General features: G+C 51.9%; 1 protein-coding gene and 1 non-coding gene across 2 annotated transcripts in view; both read right to left on the bottom strand.

Moving 5' to 3' along the window:
* Positions 1-27196, bottom strand: part of CLPB (ClpB family mitochondrial disaggregase) — a 129758-nt gene that overhangs the window by 62796 nt on the left and 39766 nt on the right. The window contains exon 4 of the mRNA XM_004618207.2: positions 21295-21398. Coding sequence (XP_004618264.1) covers positions 21295-21398 — 104 coding nt within the window. The remainder of the gene's footprint in view (positions 1-21294; positions 21399-27196) is intronic.
* On the bottom strand, positions 2616-2748 carry LOC129406242 (U8 small nucleolar RNA). Its single transcript, XR_008630896.1, has one exon. It is a non-coding gene; the product is annotated as a U8 small nucleolar RNA (small nucleolar RNA).

The following is a 27196-nucleotide window of genomic DNA, read 5'->3' as shown; positions in this document are numbered from 1 at the left end:
CAGCATATCGGGACCGTCCCTGACCTCCCCCGGTGAGAGGAGCAGACAGCAAGCAGAGGGGCATGGTTCTGCTGCTGATAAATGCTGTGTCAGAGTGAAAGGGGTGCTTAGCTCAATGAGGGACAGGCCCTGGGGAGAGGGCCCCAGATGACCAGAGACTTGGAGGAGGATGGGGAGCCATCTGCAGGGGGAGAGCAGTGCACTGAGGAGCCACACGACTCTCTGCTTCAGAGATGTTTAAAAGCAAGTGAGTCAGGCCTGAGGAAAGCTTGCGGGGAGCCTGCCCCAGCACTGCAGGGTCCCCCCCGCCCTGAGCACACAGCAGCACCACACACACACACACACATGCACACACACACAAGTTTATGCATGCATGAGTGTGCACATATATAGTGACTATCAATTATTATTTTGTAAGCAACTTTTGTGAACAACTTTTTAAATTTATAAAAGCCATGCTTTTTTTTTTTCTTTTTGGGTCACACCTGGCGATGCACAGGGGTTACTCCTGGCTCTACACTCAGGAATTACCCCTGGCCGTGCTCAGGGGACCATATGGGATGCTGGGATTTGAACCCGGGTCGGCCGCGTGCAAGGCAAACGCCCTACCCGCTGTGCTATCTCTCCAGCCCCATGCTTTTTTTTTTTGAGGGGGTGGTGCACGACTAACTATGCTCAGGCTTACTGCTGGTTATGCCCTCAGAAGACATTATGGGAAGACAGGATCAAGTCCGGGTGGGCTGCGTGCAAGGCAAGGCCCCACGCACTGTGCTGTTCTCCGGCCCCAGCTATACCTATGTTGTGGCTACGGAAGAATACGACGACAGAGGGATAAATCTCAGAAACCTGTGCAATGACCTGATTTGGGCCTGCCTCTCTGAGTCTGCCTATGTTTATCTTGCATGTCCCACTTTTTCTTCCCGCTCAAGCAAAGGTCGTCGAGCGGTCGTGCCTGTGGGACCGGCCTTGGCAGGAGGACCTGCCACAGCTGGTGCACCAACCCTAGGGATGGCCGCACCGCAAGGCTCTGGCCAGAGTGCAGTCCAGGATGCACGTTGCCAGAGCACCATCACACTTTCTCTGGGCCTACTGAGTCACAGTGAACCAGCTGTTCTGCAGTGGACGAGAGCTCTGTGCATGGACCCCCCCCCCACACACACACACCACCACCACTGAGTGCTAGCTGACCTTCCCATCCCTGTGAAAGTCCCGCAGTGCCTACACGTGTGGGCGGAGCCATGCATGCAGGCGTTAAACTGGGTCAACTATCCAGAGTCAACTGTAAAACATTTCTCGATTTCTGAATCATCCCAGGAGCTGCACCCACTTTACAGAGGAGGAAGGTGAAGTTCTGAAGGGAGCCATGATGCATCGATGGGAGAGCCGGGCCTGGTCCAGCACCTGGCAGTAAAGCTCTCACCCCACATCCTGCCCCATGAGCCCTGTCCACATCCTGCAGAAAGCTGTGCTCCTGAGCTCTCTCGCTCTGCTCCACCAAATGAGTGGCCACGGAGCTGGGGGCGGGGAGGCACTGCACGGCCCCCCACCCCGAGGGGCCGCAGCGACAAGGCTGACTCGCCAGTTGGCCACCAACGTGGTCTTTTGAGGCACCGTGTTTACAGCTGGCCCTCAGCCAATGAAGCGTCCCCTCCCCAACAAAGACATCGGGCAGCCTGTCGGCACCTCCCTGTGCTGGCCCTCCCCACAGGCCACAGAACTGAGCCCCCCGGACACTACCGCCCAGCTGGGATACAGGACTGGAATGATGGTGCTGGATCTGGGCTCTGCCACTGACCCAACCCTCAGACTGCCAAACAGGTCTGATCTGCAGTGACCTGAGGAGAACCAAACCTTTCAAGCATCGTGAGACTAGATCTGACTGAAGCTTATGAAGAGCATCACCACAAACATTTAGTAATGCTGCTTCCTCCCTTGGGTTGGGCGCTGGGGCAAGGCTTCTGTGCTCAGGGGGCTAAGTCTATTGGGGCGGGGGAGAACTACCCTGGCACACAGAGCCAACCCAGGTCCAATCCGCAGCAATTCCATATGGTTCCCAGAGCCTTGCTAAGGTGATCCCTGAGCACAGCCAGGTGTAGGACAGAGAGAAGGAAGGAAGGAAATACAGAAAGAAAGAAAAAAAGAAAGGGAAGGAAGAAATAAAGGAAGGAATGAAGGAAGGAAGAAAGAAAGAAAGAAAGAAAGAAAGAAAGAAAGAAAGAAAGAAAGAAAGAAAGAAAGAAAGAAAGAAAGAAAGAAAGGAAGGAAAGGAAGAAATAAAGAAAAGGAAGGAAGGAAGGAAGGAAGGGAGGGAGGAAGGGAGGGAGTAAGGAAGGAAGGGAGGGAGGGAGTAAAGAAGGAAGGGAGGGAGGGAGTAAGGAAGGAAGGGAGGGAGGGAGCGAGGGAGGGAGGGAGGGAACAGGAAAAGGATAAAGGTATATGAAGGGTGGTCTCAGACGCCAAAGGTTCAGTTTCCCAGAGCCTAGAGGGGGCAGGTGGCTGCTGATTACAGATCTCCTCCTTTAGCTCAGCCTCTGCGCACAGGGTATAGCTCAGACTACGAAGCATCTCACAGGGCCCTGGATGTCAAGTCTTTGCTTTTTTTTTTTTTTTAAAGAATCAGACAGGAGCGACTAGGGTGCTGAGAGCCCAATCACGCAGAGACGTTAATCATGAATCATGTGGACTCTAGTCGTGTGTACTATCTGCCCCCTGAATGGAGGAACAGGTAAGGGTTAGCCTACCTGACGATGAAGTGTTTTTTTTTTTTTTAGTGGGCCACACGTGTCGGTGTTGGGGAGTGGGGACTGACCCCAAGACCCCACATGCAAGGCCTGTGCACTAGCTCCGAGAGCCATTTCCCCATCTCCCCGGTGTGGCCTGGACATCCCAGAAGGGGACGGAGCAGGCCCGAGGAGAGTGCCGCTGCAGCTATGAGGACAGATGTGAGAACGGACCTTTCTTTCCACTGTGGAGCACTGGCTGTGCCGAGTGAGGCTTTGGATTTGATTCTTGACACTGGAGAAAAAAATTTTTTTAATTTATTTTTTAATTTTTAATTTTTTAATTTTTTTTAAAAGAATTTTACTTTATGAGGCTGGAGCAATAGCACAGTGGGTAGGGCGTTTGCCTTGCACGCGGCCAACCCGGGTTCGATTCCCAGCATCCCATATGGTCCCAAGCACTGCTAGGGGTGATTCCTGAGTGCATGAACGAGGAGTAACCCCTGTGCATCGCCAGGTGTGACCCAAAAAGCAATATATATATATATATATATATGTATATGTATATATATATATATATAAGCTAAAAAAAGTTTTACTTTTGACCAATCATGTGTGTGTGGCACTTTACAGGTCAGAGACCACGTCAAGGTGAGTGCTCCCTGCCCAGAGGGCGACTGGGGAGCAGCAGATGGTCTCCACAGGACAGGGAGACAGAAGTGCCCTGTGCGCACTAGACTCCAATCTCGCTTCCCTGGTGCCACATGGCCCCTCCATCCTGACAAGTTCTAAGTGTGGTCCTAGTGACCACAGAACCACATACAAGCACCGAACTGTCCAAGCTGCATGGCTGGGCTGAGAACTGGAGAAGGTCCCAGATACCCCCACAGAATGTTGCTTGCGGGGAGGCATCTCTCCTCCCCACGAAACACATTCAACGCAAACCCAACTGAAACATGGATTTAATTAGATGTTTATGGGCAATGCATCTAAGTTGATATTTCTGAAAAGAAGATATACAAGAAGCATGTAAGAAGATGCTCAACATCATTAAATCATCGGGAAATGCACATCGAACTCACATGGAGATAAGACTTCAGTCCCTGTAACCACAACTAAATGCAAATACAGACACAGTTGTAAGAGCTGATCTTTGACGAGAATTTAAATTGGGGAAGCCCCTATGGAAACAGTACAAAAATTCCCTTTAAAAAAATGGATATGTGGGGGGGGCTGGAGTGATAGCACAGCGGGTAGGGCGTTTGCCTTGCACGCAGCTGATCTGGGTTCGATTCCCAGCTTCCCATATGGTCCCCCAGCACCGCCAGGAGTAACCTCTGTGCATCACTGTGTGTGACCTGAAAAGCAAAAAAAAAAAAAAAAAAAAAGGATATGGGGGATAGCACAATGGGTAGGGTGTTTGCCTTGCACTCGACCAACCCAGGTTCTATTCCCAGCATCCCATATAACCATATGAGCACTGCCAGGAGTGATTTCTGAGTACAGACCCAGGAGTCAGCCCTGAGATTCACTAGGTGTGACCCCAAAAGCAATAAAATAAAATAAAATAATTTTTTATAAAAAAGGGGATATGGAAGTATGCTAGCAGTGGAACATGACTCAGTCATTAAAAAGATGATATATTGTGGCTAGGCGATAGTACTGTAGATAGGACTTGATTCTTGTACTCAGTAGTCATTCGGAGTGCAGAGCCAGAAGTAAGCCCTGAGCACTGTTGAGTGAGGCCCAAACCAAACCAAAACAAAACAGAAATGAGATGTGCCATGGGAACCAAAATGACTGGAGTTTGGGGTGATTAGTCTGAAGCAAGGAAACGAAAGACAATGTGCCACAGAGTTCCACTCGTATATGCAACAAATAACAAGGTAAATGAACTGGAAAACAATGGGGCAAGGTCTGCAGAAACCATAGAGGTTACTGGAGAGAAGGAGGTGGGGGGAGGGTCGGGGAGTAAGCTTTTGGGGTGGGATGGTTCTGGAACTTAGGTGGTGGCAGAGTTGAATACTATGCACCTATAGAGGTATCAAGCCATTCCCTTGCTTTTTTTTTTGGGGGGGGTCACACCCGGCGATGCACAGGGGTTACTCCTGGCTCATGCACTCAGGAATCACTCCTGGCAGTGCTCAGGGGACCATATGGGATGCTGGGAATCGAACCCGGGTCGGCCGCGTGCAAGGCAAAAACCCTACCCGCTGTACTATAGCTCCAGCCCCAATAAATCCACTTTTAGAGAAGAAAGAGCAGGGGCTGGAGTGATAGTACAGCAGGTAAGGTGCTTGTCTAGCAAGAAGCTGACCTGCATTTAATTTCTGGCATCCCATATAGTTCCCAGAGCCCACCAGGAGTGATCCTTGAGTATAAAGCCAGGAGTTAGCCCTGAGCACTGCGGGTATGGCTCCCCCAAATAAAACAAAGCAAAAGAAAAAGCATAAGGAAATGAAAAATTAAGTTGTAAAAATAATTTGCAATAACATGATATGTAAGAGATATTGTTAAATTTAAAATACAGCAAATGCTAGTGAGATTGGGAGAGAGTGAATCCCTCAGACATGGTTGGTGGGAATCTAAAACAGTGCACTGGAAAACAATCTCTAAAGGCTAAACACACAGTTGCTATATGACCCAGGAGTCTACTCCTTAAGTGTAAGCCAAAGAAAATGGGGAAAATTACATCTACATTAAAAAAAAAACCCACCTTGAACATAAATATTCGTAGTTGTATTATTCACAGTAGTCAAAAGTAGAACCAACTTAAATGTTCCTTGATTGGTAAACAATTTGGTAAAATAGATAAAGAAAATGTGGTATGTCTATTTGTGAAATATTACTCGGGAATAAAATAGAGATGAAGTGCTGATATTAGATCTACACACTAAAATATGGATGAAGAGAAAGAAGCTAATCATGAGAGACCACACATTAGATATTTCAGATATCCAGAAGGGGCCAATTTATGGAAAGAACCACAGAAAGTGGGGTGGTGTTTGTCTAGGGCTAAGGCGAAATGGGAAAATGGAGAATGACTAAGGGTAGTGAAAAATGTTCTAAAATGGACTATAATGGTGATGTTCTAAAATGGTGTTGGTAGAGGGTTGAAGAGACAGTACAGTGGGTAGAGCATTTGCCTTGCACACGGTCAACCCAGGTTCGATCCCCAGCAACCTGTATGGTCCCCATGCCTGACAGGAGTGATCCCTGTGCCAGAAGTAACCCCCAAGTGTGGCCAAAACTCTGAAGTAAAGAAATAAAATAAAATGGTGCTAGCAGCCTCACTCTTGCAAATATACAATAAAAGATGGCATGCTTTAAATGACTGAAGTATACAGTGGAAAATCACTTCATTGCAAATATAAGCCTCTGGGTTCAATCCCCAACACCTTCTCTCCTTTCCCTTCCAAGAAAAAAATGCATGTATGTAAGGAGCTGAGCACAGTACATGGCATGTCATGTGATTCCATGAACGAGAACACTGAAGAACACTTTCTTCCATGTGCCACTGTAACTCTGGCCAGCACCACCAAACATATCAGCAAGGGGTCTGAGGATCCAGTGGCCTGAGTCCTCTCCAGAACTCGAACAGAACCGCAACAGAGAGGAGCCGCACAGACAGCGCAGAGGCGAGGCCACTTGCACGGACCACCCAGGTTCATATGGTTCCCTGAGCCCAGCAGGAGCGATACCTGAGCACAGAGTCAGGAGTAAGCCCTGAGCGATGCTGGTGTGGCCCCCAAAACGAAAAACAAAAACAAAAACAAAACAAGAAACTCAACAGAGAATTTGAAGTCATGAGGAAATGGCAGGCTTCCTTCATCAACTACTAATTCTGTGCCAGGGGCTGTGCTAGGTACGTCACAACTCTTTTCCTTGTAAGAGCCAACACCGGGCTCTTGTTATTACTGCCGTTGGCATCACTGTTCGGATTGAACAAACGGAGACGCTGGGGCTTGGAGAGGTGAGGTGACAACCTCAGGTCGCACCCCCAGTCAATGAGCGAGTCAGATGCTTCCGCTCCGGAGCCCATACTGGCTCTTGATGTGATTAAAAGGTTTCGCCCTTTTACATTTCTCCACTTCCTATCGATCTTCTCTAAACCGAGCAGCTTGGTTTTCACTGCTTTCCCTCTCCTCTCTGCACCCGAGGAATGTCCCGCCTCCGTCAAACTCATGACCATTTTCTTTGCCAGTCGTGTGCATTTGTTGGCTGCTATGTGGCATGTGCTTGATAAAAACGCTGCAGTGAACAGGTGGGTTCCAGGTTCAGAGAAGCTGACAGCGACAAAAGAGGCAGAGGGAACATGGCCCTGAGGAACCACCCGAGGGGAAGGTGGAAGGTCACAGGGTGCCCTAGGCTGATACTGAAGAGCCTGCATGACCCAAGGACAGTCTTCCCCTGTTTTACCGGCCCCCCTTGTTTATTTATTAGTGTGTGTGTGTGGGGGGGGGCAGGGTGGAGGGGACAGGGCCATATGTGGCAGTGTTCAGGGCTTACTCCTGACTGTACTCAGGGATCACTACCGGCAGTGCTTGAAGGACCATAAGGGATACTGGGAACCAACCCCCAGTTGACCACATGCAAGGCAAGTGCCCTGACTGCTGTACTATCGCTCTGGTCCTAGCTCACTTTTAAAAAACTCAATGAAAAATGCTCACATAGTTCCACTCACCCCAAAGGGGAAAAGGTTTCTGCCTTTCTCTGGAATCTAGGTTTAAGGAGACCCCACGAACACACACACCAAAAAAAAAAAAAAAAGAATACTATGGAGACACCTCCCTATTTTCCTCTCCCGGAATCTGTGGGGCTGGGAAGAGCGGAAAGGATTGGCACCAAACCTGGTGTGCACAACGAACCATCCCTTCTCTTGTTAAATAAACTCTTCTGAATTCTACCACTTGCCCTCCGGTCCCTAAGTTTCAATGATGAGAAGAACCTGAGTGCACGCCTGTGCCTGCAAAGCGACTGGTGACCCCCCGGACTGGCTGTTTGAAGCTGGTTCTCACAGACCCGTGCCCTCTGCTTGCGGGCAGCGAGCTTCCCCCTGCAGAACAGGAGCCCGGGGGCTGGGACACAGCACAGAGGCAGAGCGTCTGCCGTGCATGCGTGAGGCCCTGGCTTTGGTCCCTAGCGGCGCAAGAAACAAAACAAAACAAGAGCCCGGAGGGTCAGGAAGAGTGCCAAGGGCTGCTGCCGCACTTGGAGCATGCTCACAGGGGCCAAGTTTGATCCCCGGCCCCTCACCGCCAGACCACACTGAACCCGCCTCACCATGACCGTCCCTGGGACCAGACCACAGACCCCCAGGTACTTCTGGGGAGCCCCCTCCAAATTAAACAAAAGTACCAGCCGCTGCTTATTTCCTTACTACCTTAAACCCAGAGGAGGTCATGTAAGAGTTCAGAAATAAGGTGGGTGATTTGGGGGCCAGAGCAGTAGATAACGGGTAGGGCGCTTGTCTTGCATGCTGCCAAGCCAGGTTGGATCCCTGGTATCTCATATGGTCCCCCGAGCAATGCCAGGAGTAATTCCTGAGCATTGAGGCTGGAGTAACCCCTGAGTATCGGGTGTAACCCAAAACCAAAACAACAACAAAAAACAGTGGATGACTTCAACAGATTTCAACACTCACTCCAGTGATGACACCCCAGAGTCATCTTCCCATTGACACCCCAAACTCATCTCCTGTCATCCCCAGGAAGGGGAAGGGGAGAGTGGGGAGGCTGGCCCACAGCTTTAAGGCAGGCGGGGGCCCTGCTGGTGACTAAAAAGCTGAGACACTGGCCCTAACCCAGGTCCCCTCTGTGCCTGGAGACATAGGTGGTACCTTCCATTGCCCAAGTCTCACCTTTACAAACTTCAAATCTGAAGAATGGGGGTAACCTCTCGAGAGTCTGTGACTCTGGGAGGTGGCAGACGGTGTCCACGTGGCAGACGGTGTTTTCTGCATGTTTGAAGCCTGGGTTGAACCCCCCTGCTGGCCCCTCAGCAGCCCTGCTGCGAACCTGTGGCTGCTAAGCAGAGCCGGGGGTGCCCCCTCCAGTGAAAAAAAAAAAAAGTCAGGGTTTGTTTTTAAACCTTATTCCTACACACCCTTCAATACGCCATGAGTACCCAAACTCCCTGAGCAGTGACAAGCTCGCAGGCATCTGCTTCCCTTTGATTTGTCTTGTAATTACCCTGAGCACCCCCAGCTGCTCCCCGTGACACCCCCCAGCCCCTCTGCCCAGGCCCCACCCGAACCAAAGCACTACTCTTTAGCTCCAGGGGCCCTGGGCAGGGCTGGCAGAGAGAGGGGGAGCAGGCCCGCCTGGCCTCTCTGCCCGAGCGGCTCCTGGCTCAGCCAAACTTGGTCCCGCTGCTCCCCAGCCCATCCCCACACCTGCTCGCTTGGCTCTGCCTTTTCTTCAAGATGTTTAAAAACTCCCAATAAAAAACAAATACAAAATGCTGTAATTAATAGCCAATTCCAAGCCAACCCAGCATCGCTACTAATAAACCTCAACACTTGCAAAAAGAACAATAAATTCTGCCCCTCTCTGGTTCGGAGGTGGCCTCTTTTATGCACTCCGTGTGTGTGTGTGTATGTATACGGGTAAGTGTGTCTACATATATATTTATTTCCCTTTATTTCCCATCCAGGGAGGGGCAGAATAATGAACCGCGTGCGTCAGGGAAGATGAATCTGAGATACTAGGGAGCAGTGCAGTAAAAAGATTAAAGTGTTATTATTGTTGGGTTTTTTTCCCCCATGGTCCATTGTGACAGCTCGACCGTCATCTGTAAAAAATGTCTCAGCGAGAGATAATCATCGGAAACTCAATAAAGCGTCAGGGGGAGCCTCAGCCCCCATCAATCACTGGGTGCCTGGAAAATTTCAGCCCTCTGTCTCCCTTCCTGCTATCCATATAAATGTCTCTAATATATTTTGTGTGGTGTGTGGGACCCATCCTTGACTTGGAACTTTTGATGAAAAAAATATTTATACACAAAATATGTAAATCAGTTCCAAATCAGGAGTCCACTTCTTGGCTACCCTAGCCTACTTTTTCTTTTCACAAGTGTATCAAATTTATTAATCAAAGACGCCGACTCGTCTACTCCCTTGCGGAGCCAAACTCGTCCGTGGGTTTGGAGGGCTAAAAGGGCGGCGACAATGAACCCAACGGCTGATCCACTTAATCCTGAAGCTGGCCACAGGCTGATGGCAGGGGAGTGCCCAGGTACTTCCTGCTGACTCTGGTGTGGCCAGTGCCGCTAAGACACAGTACGTGGAATCACAGGCCCTGCAGGTGCGACGAGGCTCTGACAACGACGAGGAAGAGACGGGGACATTATTAGAAATAATAACTTGCCCGAACCGCTTGTGGCCTGGCGGATTCCCAAGCCTGCCAAGCCTTTGGACAAGCGGGGTTCTGAGCTGCCTCAGTGTGGGCACGCGGGCGGGGATGTTGGTGAGGCTCTCGACAGGGGCAGGACGCCATGCCATAGCTCTCTGCCTCAGTTTCCTATAACGCTGATAGCTGCTTGCTGTGAGCGTCAGAGTTCAACATCAATTAAGTGTTACCTCCTGGAGCCAACAGCTTCATCATCACCAACCTCACAGACATCACTGTCACCGTCATCATCATCTTCATCATGGCTGTCACCATTGTCATCAATATCATCAACACAGTCAACACCATCATTGTCGTTGCCGTCATCAGCATCAACATCCGCTTCTGTTTGTTGTTCCTTCCCCACCTCCACCAGGAACGAATCAGCCCCTCTAGGGTCTCTGCTCCAGGACCTGGGGCTTGTCTCTGTCTATAGGCTGGTCCCGTGTCCTGATCTGGCTCTGCTGCTCGTTCCTCAGGATGGATCTGGGGGGTGCATTACTCCCCATCACAGGGCCACCCGAGGGCCCCAAATGCCTTTTCTGCTTCCTGCCAGAGCACACCTGTTTTCTGCTTACACCCTACACATCCACCCACGGGCCCTCCAGAAAGCCTCTTAGCAGTTGAAGCCAAAACACAATTTCATGTGTATGAACTGCTTCAGTCTCTTCTGAGTTCGATCATTCTGCGTCTCAGTGCCTCTTAAGAGTGTCTTGGTCACGTCTCCGGTCCTTTATGGCTTCACTGGGGTCACTCCTGGCAGAGCTTGGGGATTACTCCCAGTTTGGGGCTCAGGATGAAATCTGTGCCTTGTTCCCACAGGCCACGCGGGTGTTCCAGCCCTTTGAGCTACCTCCCCAGCCTTATATTATCAGTCTGAAGTATTTTTTGGGGGGAGCTCTTAACTTCACATTATGTAGCATTTTCTCAAGGTCTTTCATCATGGCGTCAATTTCTATCTTCTTTAGTTTTTATTAAATTAAATTGTTCAGGGGACCAAATGTGGTGCTGGGGATCAGTCATGTGGAAGACAAGTAAGTGCCTTACGCATTTACTATAGCTCTGGCCCACTCAATTCAACTACTGTGCTGGAAATATTCTGGACTAATGAAAATAAAATAAATGAATGAAAAAAACAGGAGGCGAGAGAGAAAGAGAGCTAGTTGCCCAAGGTCACTACTATTTTTTTGCGGGGGGCAGGGGGGCACACCCAGCAGTGCTCAGGGCTTATTCCTAGCTCTGCCCTCAGTAATTACTCCTGGAGGTACTCAGGGGACCATATGGGATACTGGGGATGGAACCTGGGTTGGTTGTGTGCAAGGTAAGTGTCCTACCTCTGTACTATCTCTCTGGACCCCCAAGATCACCCAATTAAGTAATGGCAAAACATCACCGGCTCAGAGTGGACAGCAGTTTGCTACCACTGAAAAGCCTTTGGAAGGCTCTGTCAGCTGCAGGATAACATGGGGTTTGTCCTTTTAGCCTTGCTGTAGGGAACTTAGTTTACCTTAGAGCAATGGTCTTTCTGTATGGACACAGGAACACAGTTAATAATATACTTTGTAACTTGGGAGCTGATTGACTTCAATAATATTTACTCCCGGGCATCTGCTTTCTCAACTCAGTTGCCCTTAGTTCCTAGCACCCTAAAAGCAGGGTCCCGACGAGGGACGGAATGGACCCAGGGCAAGCTGTGAGCTACCCTGGCATCGAAATGGGCCAGGTCAAAGTGCCACAATACTCAACTATAAGTTGAGAGCATGGTCATAGACAAATAGACAATTATCGATCCTAAAGTAACGACAAGACTAGGACCCTGCTGGGGTTAGGAAGACTAACCTGGCCTGAGGACTGTGGTCTGGAATATATAGTGAATGTCTATATATTCACTATATAGTTAAAGAACCAAACTTTAACTTAAGTGTATATCTCTTACTGTGCTCATACAGAATGACATTGCTAGAAATATTAGAAGTAAATTTACTATAACTATTTAAGCGGATTACTAGCTGAGGAAGGAAGAAAGAGACACACCCTGACACACCCTTGCTTGGAGCCCACCCTTGAGCAGATCTCCTAGTAATCTCATCAAAATCCTTAGATGAGACTTTGTTAATCTCCCTGAGAAATGGTCTTACCCTTCTTTGTTGATTTGTTAATGTTCAACCCACCTTTGTGTCACCACCCTGTGTAATCTGCTATATAAACTGAGACTGGGGGGCACTGAGGGGAGACAGAAGAAGAAGACAGAAGAGACAGAGAAGGAGACACATGAGAGGACACAGGAGAAGAACAGAGAAGACACAGAAGCAGAGACAAAGAGAAGTCGGGAGAGACTACAGAGACAGAGACAGAGAGACAGACAGAAGAGAGCACAGCGGCACACACAGAAGCAGAGCACAAGGAGGAGCTGTCCCGATCCAGTCCTTACACAGCGGCTCGAGAGCACCGAACTGGAGCACCGAACTCGAGCGGCGAGTGTGAGAGAGAGCTGCCCCGACTGCCCGAGGACAGCAGAACGGCACCACGCATCAGCACCACACATCATCGGGACAACAGAAGGGCACCACACATCATCCCGTCTCCCCCTCCCGCGCGCGCGTCGCCCCTTGAGATTTTTTACAGTCAGCCTTCCAAATTAAGGACATGCCATACCTTAGAAAGACTGTGATCGCATGTAAAGACACAAGTTCATGGGCCATAGTAGTGCGCTTGCCTTGCACGCAGCAAATCTGGGTTCCAACACCCCAGAAGTTCCCAAGTCCCATCAGCAGTGATCCCTGAGCACAGAGCCAGGAGTATGCCCGAGCACCACCACCAGCGCAAAAAAACAAAGCAAAGCAAAACAAAACAAAAGCCCAAAACCAAAATAAACACCCTCCCCTCCACACACACACAAATTCAAATGAATGGAAAGCCTTCTCTGTTGTTGATTTCTTTTCTTCTTTTTTCTGCAGAGGGAGCAGAGCCAGTAATGTTGGGAGTGGGCCCCGGTCACTGCTGGGGGTGCTGGGCCTGAGGGATGCCCAGGGAGCTGTGCAGTGCTGGGATCAAACCCAGGGTCTCCACTGTGTGAGCCACACCCCTAACCCTAGTCCCCAGGCTCTCCCAATGCTGGGGAACGTCTCAAACACGGCTCTAAACGCTCACAGGTCTGGACCACCACGATGCCACGGCACTGCTCGACCAGGGAGGCTTACAGGGACGAAACAGGGTCTCGGGGAAGGAAACGGTCTTGCATGGGGGCCTAAGGGCCATTGTCACAGGCCCAACACCTGCTGCAGCTGGATCATGCTCTCCAAGAACGGGGCTGTTCCAAGTGCACAATCTGGACCCCAGCAGACATTCTGATGGGGTCTTGTGGGGAAGGGCGCAGGCTGACCACGCTCTCTGGGCAATTCTTATGAGCCTGGGGGCCTTGTTTCTCCCAGCTGCCTCCAGGCTCCCCAGGGGCACACAAGAGCACAGAGCGGGTGCTGCACACCGGACCCTGAGGAGATGAGCAAGGACAAGACTGTCCTGGCGTGTCCTGCGGGAGAAAACGATGCCACAAGAGCCGTCATTCCGGTGCAGCTCTGAGCCATCTCCTGGGCTCCAGGGAACTTCCCCCCGGTTTGTGACGTGCCAGCTTGCTCTGTTCCTAAACCAGCCCTTTGCACCCCAAATGTGAAGACACAGAGATGGGTGGAGGGTCAGCTGCATGGGCCTGGGAAGTTGGCCTTGGTGGGTCCCGGCTGGCCACGCCCTCTCTCGCTCCCCAAAAAGGCCCTCGGCCAACTCCGTTTCTGCACGCTGCACCCATCTCTATTCAGCTGCCACTCGGAGCGGAGAAGAGCAGCTGATTGAAAGCCTGCTCCGGCCACGCTCCCACCGTGTTTTATTGTTTTAATTGTACATGCGAGAGGCGCTCGAAGTGCTCGCTTGCATCTCTGACAGGCCCAGACACCCAGTGTTTATAACAGTTACTTATAAGCAGCCCGCGGCATCCCGAGCCGGGCGACTTGTTTACTGTTGCCACAAATTTATGGCCTCCTCCACCTGAGGATTGGGCCACCCCCCCTGGCCAGCCACAAGTGGAAGTATCCTGGGGTGGGCCCAGGTGGGGTGCAAGGCACCGAACAAAATGGAACGTGGGCCCGAGCGTGGGCCTGCCCCCGGCCCCCATGCTGCGTCTGATGGACTCCTTTCCATTGGCCCCCTCCTTGTCACCTTCCACAGCCCTGCACATCTCCTGCTTTGAGACTGGCACAGAGGGTCTAGGATGCCAGAATCACACAGCTGATGGGCCCTGGAGGTCAAAGACTCAGGGCGCCCTGCAGAATGCCGTGGCTCAGATGCAGACATACAGGCTCCCTCAGGGCCCCCGAGGGAGCGAGTCACTCGGGTCTCTGAGCAGACAGAGATTCGGCTTTATACTGAGCCCGAGCCTACCCGCGTCCATGAAGAAATGCTTGTCTGGGGCCAGGGCCATAGCTCCAAGGGTTGGAGTGCAGGTGCAAAGTCCGAAGTTGGACCCCCAGGACCGCCTAGCCTGGGGGCACAGCCAGGGTGACACCGGTGGTCCCCGCTGCTATCAGGCTGCAGCTGCTCCATGGCATCAGGCCTGAGCACTGAGTACACTGTGGACCCAGCAGCACTGGGGAGCCCCTATTCCACACGAGAGATGGGCTGGGGAGCGCTCAGAGGGCCGGAGTACATGCTCTGGGTGTTTCTCAGTCTCCCCAGGGACTCTGAGGATCAAGCAACTCCTGGCCAAGGAACAGAAGCAGAATCATCCCATTCCCCACCAGATTCGGATGAGAACTGGTCGTAAAAGCAGGTCCACATCCAAGAGGGGACAAGGGGACAGTGGGGAAGAACAGAGCTGCATCTGGAAGGATGTACACGGGAGGGACACATACGTGCCGTCATTCTCCCCGGCCAAAGACAAAGCTCCAGGAAATCAAGTTCCTCCATATGCTTCTGAGGCTGGTTTGCAACTCTGTTAAACACACAAGACCTTTGGGGTCTCGGCTGGAGTGACAGCACGGCGGGTAGGTCGCTTACCTTACACAAGGCCGACCTGGTTCAATCCCTGGCATCCCGTATAGTCCCCCAGAACCTCCAGGAGTGATCCCTGAGTGCAGAGTCAGGAGTAAGCAAGTCTTGAGCACTGCGGGAGCACCCCCGCTCCCCAACCAAAGGAAAGAGAAACAACAGGTACACTGAGTGAGGAGCTGTTCCCCATAAGGCCTGACCTGGGCAGTTCCTGGCACATCTCTTTTAACGCGGATGATTCCAACATCCCCATCTCCTGCCAGACTTTCCAGTTGAACTCCAAACCCCCACCTCCAGCTGCCGACCCACATCAGAGGTCAAGGTGTCACCACGGGCAAGTCCCCCACTTCACTGAGAACCGCACCTGGTCCCAGAATTCCTGTCCCATCGGTTGCCTCCAAAGTTCACTTCTGGGGGCTGGAGTGATAGCACAGCGGGTAGGGCGTTTGCCTTGCACGCGGTCGACCCAGGTTCAATCCCTAGCATCCCATATGGTCCCCCGAGCACCACCAGGAGTGATTCCTGAGTGCATGAGCCAGGAGTAACCCCTGTGCAATGCCGGGTCTGACCCAAAAAGCAAAAATAAATTTAAAAAAATAAGTTCACTTCTGGGAAGCCCCAGAAATCATAAGTGCATTTGGGGGTGAGAGGGGCGTAGAATCCCCATCCGAATCTCCGATGAGTTCATCACCCCCGGAAGTCTAGCACCACGGCTCACCCCCTGCCTGCCACCAAGGCCCCTCTCCAGCACAGAGGCAAACCGAGTGTGGACCTGCGGAAAACCCTTCCCCAGCCGAGAAAGCAGGACGGCTCCTCCAGGCTGCCTGGGAGGTTCTCCCTGGCCGGAGGCCTGCCTTTCTCTCTGCTCTGACTTGCTCTTCCCACAGAGTGCCACATGACAGTGCCACATGACTGCTTTGGAGGCGGGAGACCCTGTGAGGTCGAGGGTTCAATCTCCGGCACTGCCCCACATGCCCGGTGCAAACCCAGTGGTTCTGTCTGCTGCTCGGGACGCCTGAAAATGTCCTCTTTGGCACACAGAGACCAAGCATGCATGCCAGCATGACTGAAACGTGGCACCCCTGGTGAACACAACCACAAAAGGCGTGGCACGGTAAGAAAGAAAGGAAACAAAGCCCACGGAGAATCCCCCGCCTGCCCTGGGTCTCTGCACGAGCTGCTCCTTCTCTGGGGCGGTCAATTGCTCCTCACGTGTCTGCCCATCCCGAGCTCTTCCTGGAGACTCAAAACTGCAGCCACTGATCTGCCCAGCTTCCTTGACACCAGCCCGCACCCAGGGCGACCTCTGTCCTTTGCACCTCTGTCTCAGCATTTATCAGGCCGCAGGGCGCTCCCGGCTTCACAGGCCGACTTCTCGCTGGCCGGGGAGTGCGGCGGAGGGGCCAGGCCATGTATATTCATTTTTATATTCCCAGTTTCTGGCTGCGTGCCGGATGCTCTGTAAGTGCAGTGCTGAATTATACATAAATGAAACCAATCAGCAATTACAACCGTGGAGCTCTTCACAACAATACTGATAAGGTAGACAAGGGATAAATTACTGGGGTTAAGGAAGTCTTGCCAAGGTCACAAGCCACAACTCACCACCTCCTTTCAGTGTGGAGGCCCTGGGCACAGCAAGCAGGGCCTGGCTCTGGCGCCGACTCCGCTCCCACAGTGCAGAGCATCATCCGAGTCCCCCGAGCGCTGGCTCTGCTGCGAGTCGGCACATATGCACTGTCTGGGGGCTCAGCCCCTCCGGTGCCACACGACCCTTCTCAGATACTCCCTCAAGCCCGGGAATGTCCCAGGAAAGAGCCAATTCAATCCAGAGCAGAACAACACTGAATTCTTGGGTCTCTGTCCCCGGCATCTGAGACTGACCGGGAGGAGCACCCAGGACACTGCGTGGGGGAGGCAAACTATTCATACAGGTTGGTTGCAGGGAAGAATCAGTTATCTCCCAGGAGAAAAGGGAAGGGAAAACGGAGCAAAGAAGCAGAAGTGTTGGTGGGAAAGGCGAGAGTCCTGGGTTCAAGTGAAGGGCCTAGGTGTGATCAGGCCAGGGTCACAAAGCAGAGCCCAGGAGGGTTCACAACTGGCTTTGTGCTCAGAGGTCACTCCTGTACCCGGGAGGCCGTATGAGGTGCGGAACTGGCCACATGCAAGGTGACACCCCAACTGCTGCACCATGTCTGGTTCATGGATTAAAAAAAAATTTTTTTTTTTTTAAGAAGTGAAGGAAGGTAGTCCTTGAAAGCTACAAAATAGAGTTTATCAATGATTTCTCCAAATTACAGAATTAGGGGGGTGGTATTTGGGTCATACTCTGCTATGCTCAGGGCTCGCTCTGCTCAGAGGACCATACCCTGTGCCGAGATTCCAGCTGGGACCATACCATGCAAGGCCAGGGCCCGAACCCCTGTGCTATCTCTCTGGTTCTTAGAACGTACCTCTGGTGGTGTCAAGTATAAGTGTTAGGGTGGGCACGAGAGGCCAGGGATCAGTCAGGGCCTGCACACGCCAGGCACATGCTCTTCCACTTGAGTTATCTCCCTGGCTGCCCACTGTACCTTTTAATATTTTTCCCGAATGGTTGTCACACACAGAGGTACTCACACTGGGTACCAGAATGAGTTCCCTAAGAATAATGGAAGACTATGACAGAAAAACTTCATATCCGCCCTTTTAGGAAAGGGCCACCATACAAAATATAAGAAATAAAAGCTTAACAAAATATAACAAAATACAAAACATTAGAAAAAAAAGCTTAACACATTTGAATCTTAGCAAGACATTTAAGGCCATATAAAATTTGTCAGAAAACCTGGGGCCAGAGTGAAAATACAGCAAGTAGGGCAACTGCCTTGCACTCGGTCAGCCTGGGTTCTTTCACCAGCATCCCATAGGGCCCTCTGAGCCCACCAGGAGTGATTCCTGATTTCAAAGTCAGGAGTAAGCCCCGAGCATCGCAGGGTGTGCTCCCCCCCCAAAAAAAAAAAATCTGATCCACAGTCCTTTACAATTTTATAATATGAATGGATGTTACCAGAAACATGAAAGTTGGTGAGTTTGCAGTAGTGGATGCTGACTAATGCCTCAAATTCATCCTGATTATGTGCCCCAGTGCTCTGTGCTTAACTGAGTTCTCATTGGAGGAGAGAGCTCAAAGGGGTGGGGTACATTCCTTGCAGGCCTGAGGTTCCGAGTTCAGTCCTGTAACACCCTCCTCCTTCTCGCGCTCATGCACACACACACGCGCGCGCGCACACACACACACACACACACACAACACCACTGGGAACCTATTTTAAAAAGGCTTCTTATAAATGTGTTAATGAAACAGCAGCCTGCACAGCCCTCGGTAGCAGAGTCTGTCTGTCTAACACAGCAGAGCCCACAGAACAGTATGTGCTGGGTACAAATGTGAGCAACAAAATTTCTGAATCAATCAATCCATAGAGATTAGTCTATGGGTTTAATTTAGTCTACAAGTCTAAATCTGTGGATTTGACAAAGTAAGAAAAGATCATTCATAGTTGTATTTCATGAGAAATAATGTGAATGGCCTTTTTAAATATTTTTGTTGTCTACAATGGGTAGGCTGGAGCAATAGTACAGTGGGTAGGGTGTTTGCCTTGCACGCAGCTGACCCGGGTTCAATTCTTCATCCCTCTCGGAGAGCCCAGCAAGCTACTGAGAGTATTCCGCCCTCACGGCAGAGCCTAGCAAGCTCCCTGTGGTATATCTGATATGCCAAAAACAGGAACAACAAGTCTCACAATGGAGATGTTACTGGTGCCCACTCAGAGCAAATCGATGAACAACAGTGCCACAGTGCTACAGTGGATTGATTGCTCAATCTATCCACAATGTAGGATGGTTAAGAGTTTAACCCTTAGCACTGAGTTTAAAAAAATTAATTCAGAGGGGCCAGAGTGACAGTACAGTGGGTGGAATATGTGCCTCACACAGAGTCAATCTGGGTTTTGGGGCTGGAGTGATAGCACAGCAGGTAGGGCGTTTGCCTTGCATGTGGCCGACCCGGGTTCGATTCCCAGCATCCCATATGGTTTCCTGAGCACCGCCAGGGGTAATTCCTGAGTGCAGAGCCAGGAGTGACCTCTGTGCATCGCCAACTGTGACCCAAAACCCCCCCCCCAAAAAAACAGTCAATCTGGGTTCAATCCCCGCCACCCCAGATGGCCTGTAGTCCTGCCAGGAGTGACTCCTGAGTGCAGAGATACAGCCAGGTGTGGTCCCCCCCAAAACAAACAAACAAACAAACAAAAACCCACAAACACCAAAAAAACCCCAAACTCCAAATTCAGAGACTGACCAAAAGAATGAATGGAAGAAATAAAAAAGAATGCAAAAAAAGAAGAGAGGCAAGGAGGGAGAGAGAGAATGAGAAAAAAGGAGGGGAAGGGAGTTGGGAGATTCAGAGTCTGGGAAGCACAGCTAGTAAGCCTCTGGCAAGCCTGAGAGAAGCTGGCCCGGAAACCTCAAAGGCCAGCCCTGGTGTGCGTTGATGCAGCTGAAGGGGAGCAGCCACCGAGGGCAGCACCAGAACACGAGGCTCACGCATCATTCCTAGCAGACTCAGGGAACCACACAGGGTGCCAGGGATCGAACCTGGGCTGGCCCGGGACTGGCAAACGCCCTCCCCACTGGACTACCTGCTGTGCCACTGCCCTGGCCCCAAGTGACACACTCTGAAGCAGGGGATGGGACTGGAGTGACAGCAGCGTCCGGACAAGATGGCCCTGAGGTGCCTGAAGTGTGAAATCAGACACTTCCTGGCCCTCCTCTGTGGAGAGCAGCAGACACGGCGCATGGCCTCCCCTGTCCCCCCTGCCCCCCGGGGCCCTGCCCGCTCAGCCCAGGCTCCTTCCTGCTTGTTGGGAGCAGCCGAGGAGACAGAGCTGACAGGGGCCACGCTCTCCCTAAGTGAGGAGGGGACCGCAGAGTGCTGGCTCCGAGGACAAGGCAGGCGGATGCTCAGAAAACTAGGAAATATGCAAGACGGGCCCCTGTATGACATGAAAAGCTAACACAACCTTCACAGTTGCAGGGGGGGCTGGGGCGGGGGCAGGGCCTGTGCCAGGAGGGGAGTTCACACAGCCGCCGGGGGTGACCGAGGTCCTGGCACGAGGTTCTGCCCCTCAGGACCACCCCCTCGTGCAGATCGGAGGGACCGTCAAGCTAGGGTGTGGCAAAGACACCTCCGCTGTGAGCCCACACCCACCCATCTGGCGGCCTCCCCGCAGCCAGACCCAGAGTGCTGGACCTCCCTGTCTCTCAGAGCCTCCCTCCGGCCCTCAGGCCAGCCCAGGGGTTGCCTCACACAGGAAAACTCAGCTTCAGCGACCGGCAACCATGGACAGGCAGAGGGGCCTGGGGCATGAGCTCAGGTGTCTAAATCACACCGGCCAGAAAGCTTTCGTGAGCGGCTTGCTGTGCAAGCACAAATGTCAGGGACAGGGGACTGGAGTGATAGCACAGCAGGTAGGAAGCTTGCATTGCATGCAGCAGACCTGGCTGTGATCCCCGGCATCCCATATAGTCCCCCGAGCACTGCCAGGAGTGATTCCTGAGTGCAGAGCCAGGAGAAAACCCTGAGCGTCGCCGGGAATGGTCCCTCATATGAAACAAAACAAATGTCAGGACACAGAAGGTAGGTCTATTGTCACCCTGGGTCACACAGTATGCGAGGGCCAGAAGTAGGGGGTGCGTTTCATTTCCCGTACAGGGCAGGCAAAAGCCAGCAGTGTGTGGACAAGAGCAAGAGAGTTCAGGGCTGCGAGATGGGCAGCGTCATTCAGGAAGTCCAGGCACCCCCCTCAATCCATGCAGCTGCCTGTCCACCCACCCAAGGCCCTTTCAGGAGGACCCCAGGGGACTCCAGCCCGTGCCATTCCCCATCCAGCCCCCACCCGCCAGAGCCAAATAGGGACTCCCTTACATTCCCCAAGACTTTGAGGTGACGAGAGGGACTGCGGAAGGCATCAGTGGTCAGCCCCGGAGTTCCCCGAGGGAGGTCCCTGAGGAAAGGGCACTTGCAGGCTCCCGGCCCAGAGCAAGGCTTCTGAACCCTGGGGAAGGAGGGAGGGAGACATCCCAGAAGGTGGGCGGAGCCCTGCTCTCACCTTCCAAAGAATGGACGCCCTGCTCCTTGGCGGTCTTGTACACGCTGCTGAAGTCGTCTCCAAGGTTTGGGTCAGCACCAGCGGCCAGCAGGACCCGCACCACGCTAGGAGAAATCAGAAAGACCGAGAAGGGTCAGGAGCAGGGATGGCCCCAGAGTCTCACGGGGGTGGGGGTGAGACCCACCTCTGCTCTCGTGAGCGGCGGAATGGGAAGACCATGAACTCTGGGCATGTGGGAGCCCAGAAGAGGCTCTGAGCCTACTAGCCACGGGGCCCTAGGCACGCTGCCCAATGCCCCCGTGAGGCTCAGTTCCCACTAGTCTAAGGCTAAGTGTTGATTCCACTGTCCCCGGGGCGAGGTGAGTATGCCCTCCCGGCCTCACAGTGAGGGAAGGGCAATGGTTAGCATAGAATCACAGCAAAGGTGGGCAAGCAGCTCCGCTGGGAGAAACTCCCTGTGCAGTGGGAAACCAGAGTCGTACTGAAGGTTCTGAAGACATGAAGGCTGGGCAGGCGAGAAAGGCCAACAGGCTGGAGCCTGGGCTCTGCATGCAGGAGGCCTGGGTTCTGTCTCGACACCTCATGGCTCCCCGATAACCGCCAGGCGTGATCACTGGGTACAGAGCCAGGAGCAGTCCCTGAGCACCGCTGGGTGTGGTCCCAAGCCCCCACACCTGTGCCCCCATACCTGAAGGAGAGGGGGCAGATTTGGGGTGATGAGAGGACCCCCGGCATTTACGATCCCAGAGGCCAAAGAGCACAGCTCTTCACCTGAGAAATGGGGGTTGGGGAGAAGTATGGGGGGAGGTGTCCCTGCCGGCCAGGGGCTGAAGGGGAAGGGACAGGACTGTTGTGTCCTCCCACCCCGCTTGGCTAGGGACCATTCTTACAGAAGCAGCCTATGCAGAGATCCTGAGACACGATCCCCTTCCACGGCCATGACCTTCATTTCAACGCAAGAGGAACCGCCTGAGTTTGGGGTGTTTCCTCGGCATTAGAAGAATCAATCCAGTGGCCGTGTGAGAATGGACTGGATGGGCAGGACCAAAGGCAGAGCCCCCAGGCCCGCCATGAGGGTAAATTAGGGGAATGTGTTAAGCTTGATCCAGGAAGTGATCGGATGTCAACTTCTCTTCTTTCTCTTTTTTCCTCATCCTCCTCCCTTTCCTCCTTTTTTTGGGAGGGTGGGGTGGGTGGGTAACAATACCCAGTGGTGCTCAGGGATCACTCCTGGCAGGCTCAGATGGGGTTCCAGGGATTGAACATGAATTGGCAACATGCAAGGCAACGCTCTTATTATCTCTCCAACTCCTCTCATATTTCTCCCATCATGTAGTATTCTTGCTCATGTTTTGTGGCTTTTTTTTTTTTCTCTTTGGGTCACACCCAGCGATGCACAGGGGTCACTCCTGGCTCTGCACTCAGGAATAACCCCTGGCGGTGCTCAGGGGACCATATGGGATGCTGGGAATTGAACCCGGGTCGGCCGTGTGCAAGGCAAAAACCCTACCCGCTGTACTATCGCTCCAGCCCCCTTGCTCATGTTTTGCCTTGCACACTTCCAACCCAGGTTCAATCTTCTGGTAACACATATAAGTCCCTGAGCACTGCCAGGAGTGATCCCTGGGAACTGAGCAGGAGTAAGTCCTGAGCATTAATGAGCTCACTTCACAAAAATAAATAAATAAATAAGGAAGAGGAAGAGGAGAAGAAGTTGAAATAGCAGCAGCAGCTATTTCTTTTACCATATTAATCTTTTGCTTCTGATATTTAAAACTACTAATGGTTTTATTGCATAAAAGGCAGGCATTAAAAAAATTACTCTATTACAAAATCAAGCAACAGATTTGGTTTTCCTTTCTTTTTAGAATTAGTTTTCTAATACATATAATTAGCAAAATTAATGGCCTTTACTGTAGCACCTAGTTTGCATTGTCTTACTTCAAAATGTACAGAACCAGGCTGGAGAGTTGGTACAGTGAGTAGGGAACTTGCCTCGCATATGGCATACCCAGGTTCAATCCCCAACATCCCATCTGGTTCCCTGGGCACTGCCAGGAGTGATTCCCTGAGCAACAGAGCCAGGAGTCAGCCAGGAGTACTGCTGGGTGTGGCCCCAAACACAGAAAACCAAACCAAACCACCCCAATAAATTCCCATCTCTCTCTCTCTCTCTCTCTCTCTCTCTCTCTCTCTCTCACACACACACACACACACACACACTCTCCCCCCACACCCCTCCTCCCCCCCCCCCCCCCCGCCAACCCCCAGGTAAGCCAACCCCCAGGTAAGTTAAAGAATAAGGATTCCCCTCCCATGCACTGGGTTCTTCCACATCTGCTCTAATGACCCTGCCCCGTTCAGAGGAGTGAGAATGATCTCTTAAGCAGATAAAATCCACCTCTAAATCTCTAAAATTTAGTTCATGGCAGAGCCTGCCAGGTTCTCACTTGGAGACCATTTACTCCGTTTACATGCAATAGAGATAAAATTGGCATTGGTCTTCCTGTTTCCCAGAAGATTAAAGGCTTAGTGGGTACAAGAAGGCGGTGCAGATTAGCAAATTAGCTAAAGGCCGGAGAGGCAGCAGCTGACAGAGGAAGGATGGCGAGGTTCAGAACATTGGCTTTGGAGCTGGGACAGCCTAAAGCACAATGAATCACGACAGTAATGGATTACAGCCCATTGAGTAAAATAAGATTCCATGAGTTCATATTAAAAATAAATTAATAAGTCAAGGGGGCCGAAGGAAAAGCTTTTCCATACTGCAGAATGACAAATAATGACTGTAGAAAGAATGATGAGATTAGAAAATCATCATTTTACAATCTCTTAATAATGATCTGCAATTGGCAGAGTCTAGTTCCCATGGCTGTGTGAATACAGGGAGAATGTTTAGAACAGTGCCTGATAGAGAATAAGTGTTCTCCAAATGTTTGCTAGACAGCAGGACATTTTTTTCCCTTTTTCTTTCCCCCCAGAAGTTTACTTTGTTAAAGCACCATGAATTACAAAGTTATTCATACTTGGGTTCTTGACATACAATGTTTCGTCACCAATCCCTCCACTTGTGTCACTTCCCTCCATTGGGGCCAGAGCAATAGTACAGCGCCTTTGCCTTGCATGCGGCTGACCTCGGTTTGATCCCTGGCATCCCATATGGTCCCTCAGCAACTCTGGGAGTAATTCCTGAGTGCAGAGTCAGGAGTAACAGGTGTGACCCAAAAAGGAAAAAAAAAAAAAAGCAAAACTACAAATAAAAAAGTTTCCTGCACTAGTTCCTAGTTTCCCTCTCTTACTGCCCCTCTCGGCCTACCCCCAGCTCCAGTCTGCCATCTTGACAGGCACCTTTTAAATCTGGTTATTGGAATTTGGGTCTAAAGGGGGGATGCCTAGATCACCCTTGGCCCCAGAGTCCAGGGAGGAGAGATAGATGAGAAACAAAGGGGCGGGGTCGAGGGGACTCCTACTGGGGTGGTGTCAAGGAATGACAGAGCTGAATACCCAAACCACAAGACGGCAGGACGTACGAGCACAGTGAGAGCTGCGTTCAGACCGAAGCTCTGACACTCATTGCTGGGACAGCAGACAAGTGACTGCAGCTCTGCACCAGTACAATGGCAGTGATGAAGTGTCCCTTTTAGGTCATACATCTGTAAAATACCAAGGTCCCTGGTCTCGAGGAAGAGAGCCACAAGCATGAGCATCTCTAAAATCTCAGCGTAACAGCCTGGGCCTGGGCTGGGAATGGGCACCAGGCTCTACCCGACCGTCACCTCACCCCCACCCCCCACCCCACCCCCCATGACCCGAGGTGGGTACAGGAGACAGCTCCTCTGTATTCCGCACAAGCGGGCCTGTTTCAAAATCCAAGTGAGAAGGGTTAGTCGACCTAAACTCAAAGGGACGTAATTTGGTTATTCCTCAGCTGCTGGGTCCAATCACCATTCAATCACGCCCCCTCCCCTGGCAGGCTGTCCCTCCAGGCAGTGACTGTCACGAACCGTGCTACCTGGGCCTCTCCAGGTTCATGAGTATTGATTCCATCTGTCTAATTTGCAGGCTGCAAGACGTGTCCAAGCAACCAAGTCTGCAGCCCTGGACCCCGGAGGGCAGAGCGTGGTCTGGCGGGCTGGGACGAGGAGGGTTGCCTGGCTGGGCTCTGGGGCTGCTAACCCAATCAAGCGCAACGGGCAATTCACTTCGCAAACTCGAAGACCAAAGTGGGTGAGGCATTCAAGCCAGTGCCTCACTCGGCCACCCTGGAGAAGATTCCCCTCGGGATTCTTTAGTCACAAGAGGTAGCAGCCTCCAGGGGAGGGGACAGCTAAGACAAAAGGGGTCTCGGCCGGCTGGAGCCGGAGTGGCATCAAGCACCTTGCCGATGGCTAGTGGGCCTTTCATCCTGCAGCCACGCACACTCACAGAGACTCTAACCCAGTGCTCAGGGCACAGGCCCTTCTCAGGGAACCACCGCAGTCGGGCTCCTGGGCTATGGTGAGGATGGTTAGTGTCGGTGACCATACAGCTGCGGAGACCTGGGGTCTATAGCAGGGCAGAACCAGAGTCGGCAGCTACCAGGTGAGAAAACTACCTGGTAAGACTGAGGAGAAGAACAGGTGTCAGGGGACTGGAGCCATAGCACAGCGGATAGGGCGTTTGCCTTGCATGTGGCTGACCCGGGTTCGATTCCCAGCATCCCATATGGTTCCCTGAGCACCTCCAGGAGTAATTCCTGAGTGCAGAGCCAGAAGTAATCCCTGTACATTGCCGGGAGTGACCCAAAAAGCAAAAAAAAAAAAAAAAAAAGGAAAAGAACAGGCGTTAGCTGCTGGCCGGCTGGGGCGTAGCAGGGAACGCAGAGTTCACATAAAACAAGGGCCAGAGACAGACGGCAGAGAGGGAGAGCGGTGTGCCACTAACCAAGTCAGCCGCCAGGGACCAGGGAATAGGCTGGCTCTAGGGGCGAGGAGGTAAAAGCCAGGGTAGCAGTGAGGTGCCCCAGAAGGGAAGTGATTTCTGTCTCTGACTCTTGGTTTGGTTTTGTTTGGGGGCCACACCCAGGAGCGCTTAGGGCTTACTCCTGGCAAGCTTGGGGGAAAACATATGGGGTGCCGAGGACTGAACCCTGGTTGGCCGTCTACAAGGCAAAAGCCCTGCCCGCTGGACTATCACTCCAGCTTATATACCTGACCTTTTTCTTTTTTTTTTGTAACCAAAACTGAAACATATCCCTGGATTTAGAACTTCGTCTAGGAGACAGTTTACCCAGGAGGTGGTGCATCCGGGCTCATCTGGCTGACCTGGGCTCACCATGAAGTCAGAATCTGGGGGGAACAGAGAGGGCAGCGGGCACTGCTGTGGAAGAAGACCCCAGAGGCCAGCAGCCGGCCCCTTGCTCAGGGGGCACATCTGTGCACAAGAGTCGCCACTGCTCCAATGAGTGTGGGATGCTGGTGCGGAGCGGTACTGGCCAGGCCTTCTCGGTCTAAGAGGCTAGACTAGAAGTGGCACTGGACCCTGACCCACTCACTGCAAAGGGTCCGCCCCCATGCAGAGGAATTTCCGGGGGCAGGCTGCCACTCTGTAGCCAGCTGGGGGTCAAGGGTACGAAACAAGGGTAGGACTAGCTAATTCCCAGAGGAAAAAATAATCAAATCAGGCTCTTGCGAAGTAAATGAGGAGAACCCCAAACTCACTTGTTATTAAAGAAAGGAAAAATCAAAGTGATAAGCCCTTACTTAAACTAAACATATTAGAGACTCATTAATGAATCACTAAAGAGACCAACAAGTTGCAAAGATTCTTCTGGACACCAGGTTGAGTTGTTTGGGGCACCCTGGAGCAGGGAGGAGCAGTCCAGTGCCTGCCCAAACACACTCCACAACTGTCGCCACACTCC

The sequence above is a fragment of the Sorex araneus genome, chromosome 6, assembly GCF_027595985.1.
Source record: "Sorex araneus isolate mSorAra2 chromosome 6, mSorAra2.pri, whole genome shotgun sequence".
NCBI lineage: Eukaryota > Metazoa > Chordata > Mammalia > Eulipotyphla > Soricidae > Sorex > Sorex araneus.
The sequence above is the reverse complement of the archived record's forward strand: the minus strand, read 5'-3'. Positions and strand labels throughout refer to the sequence as shown.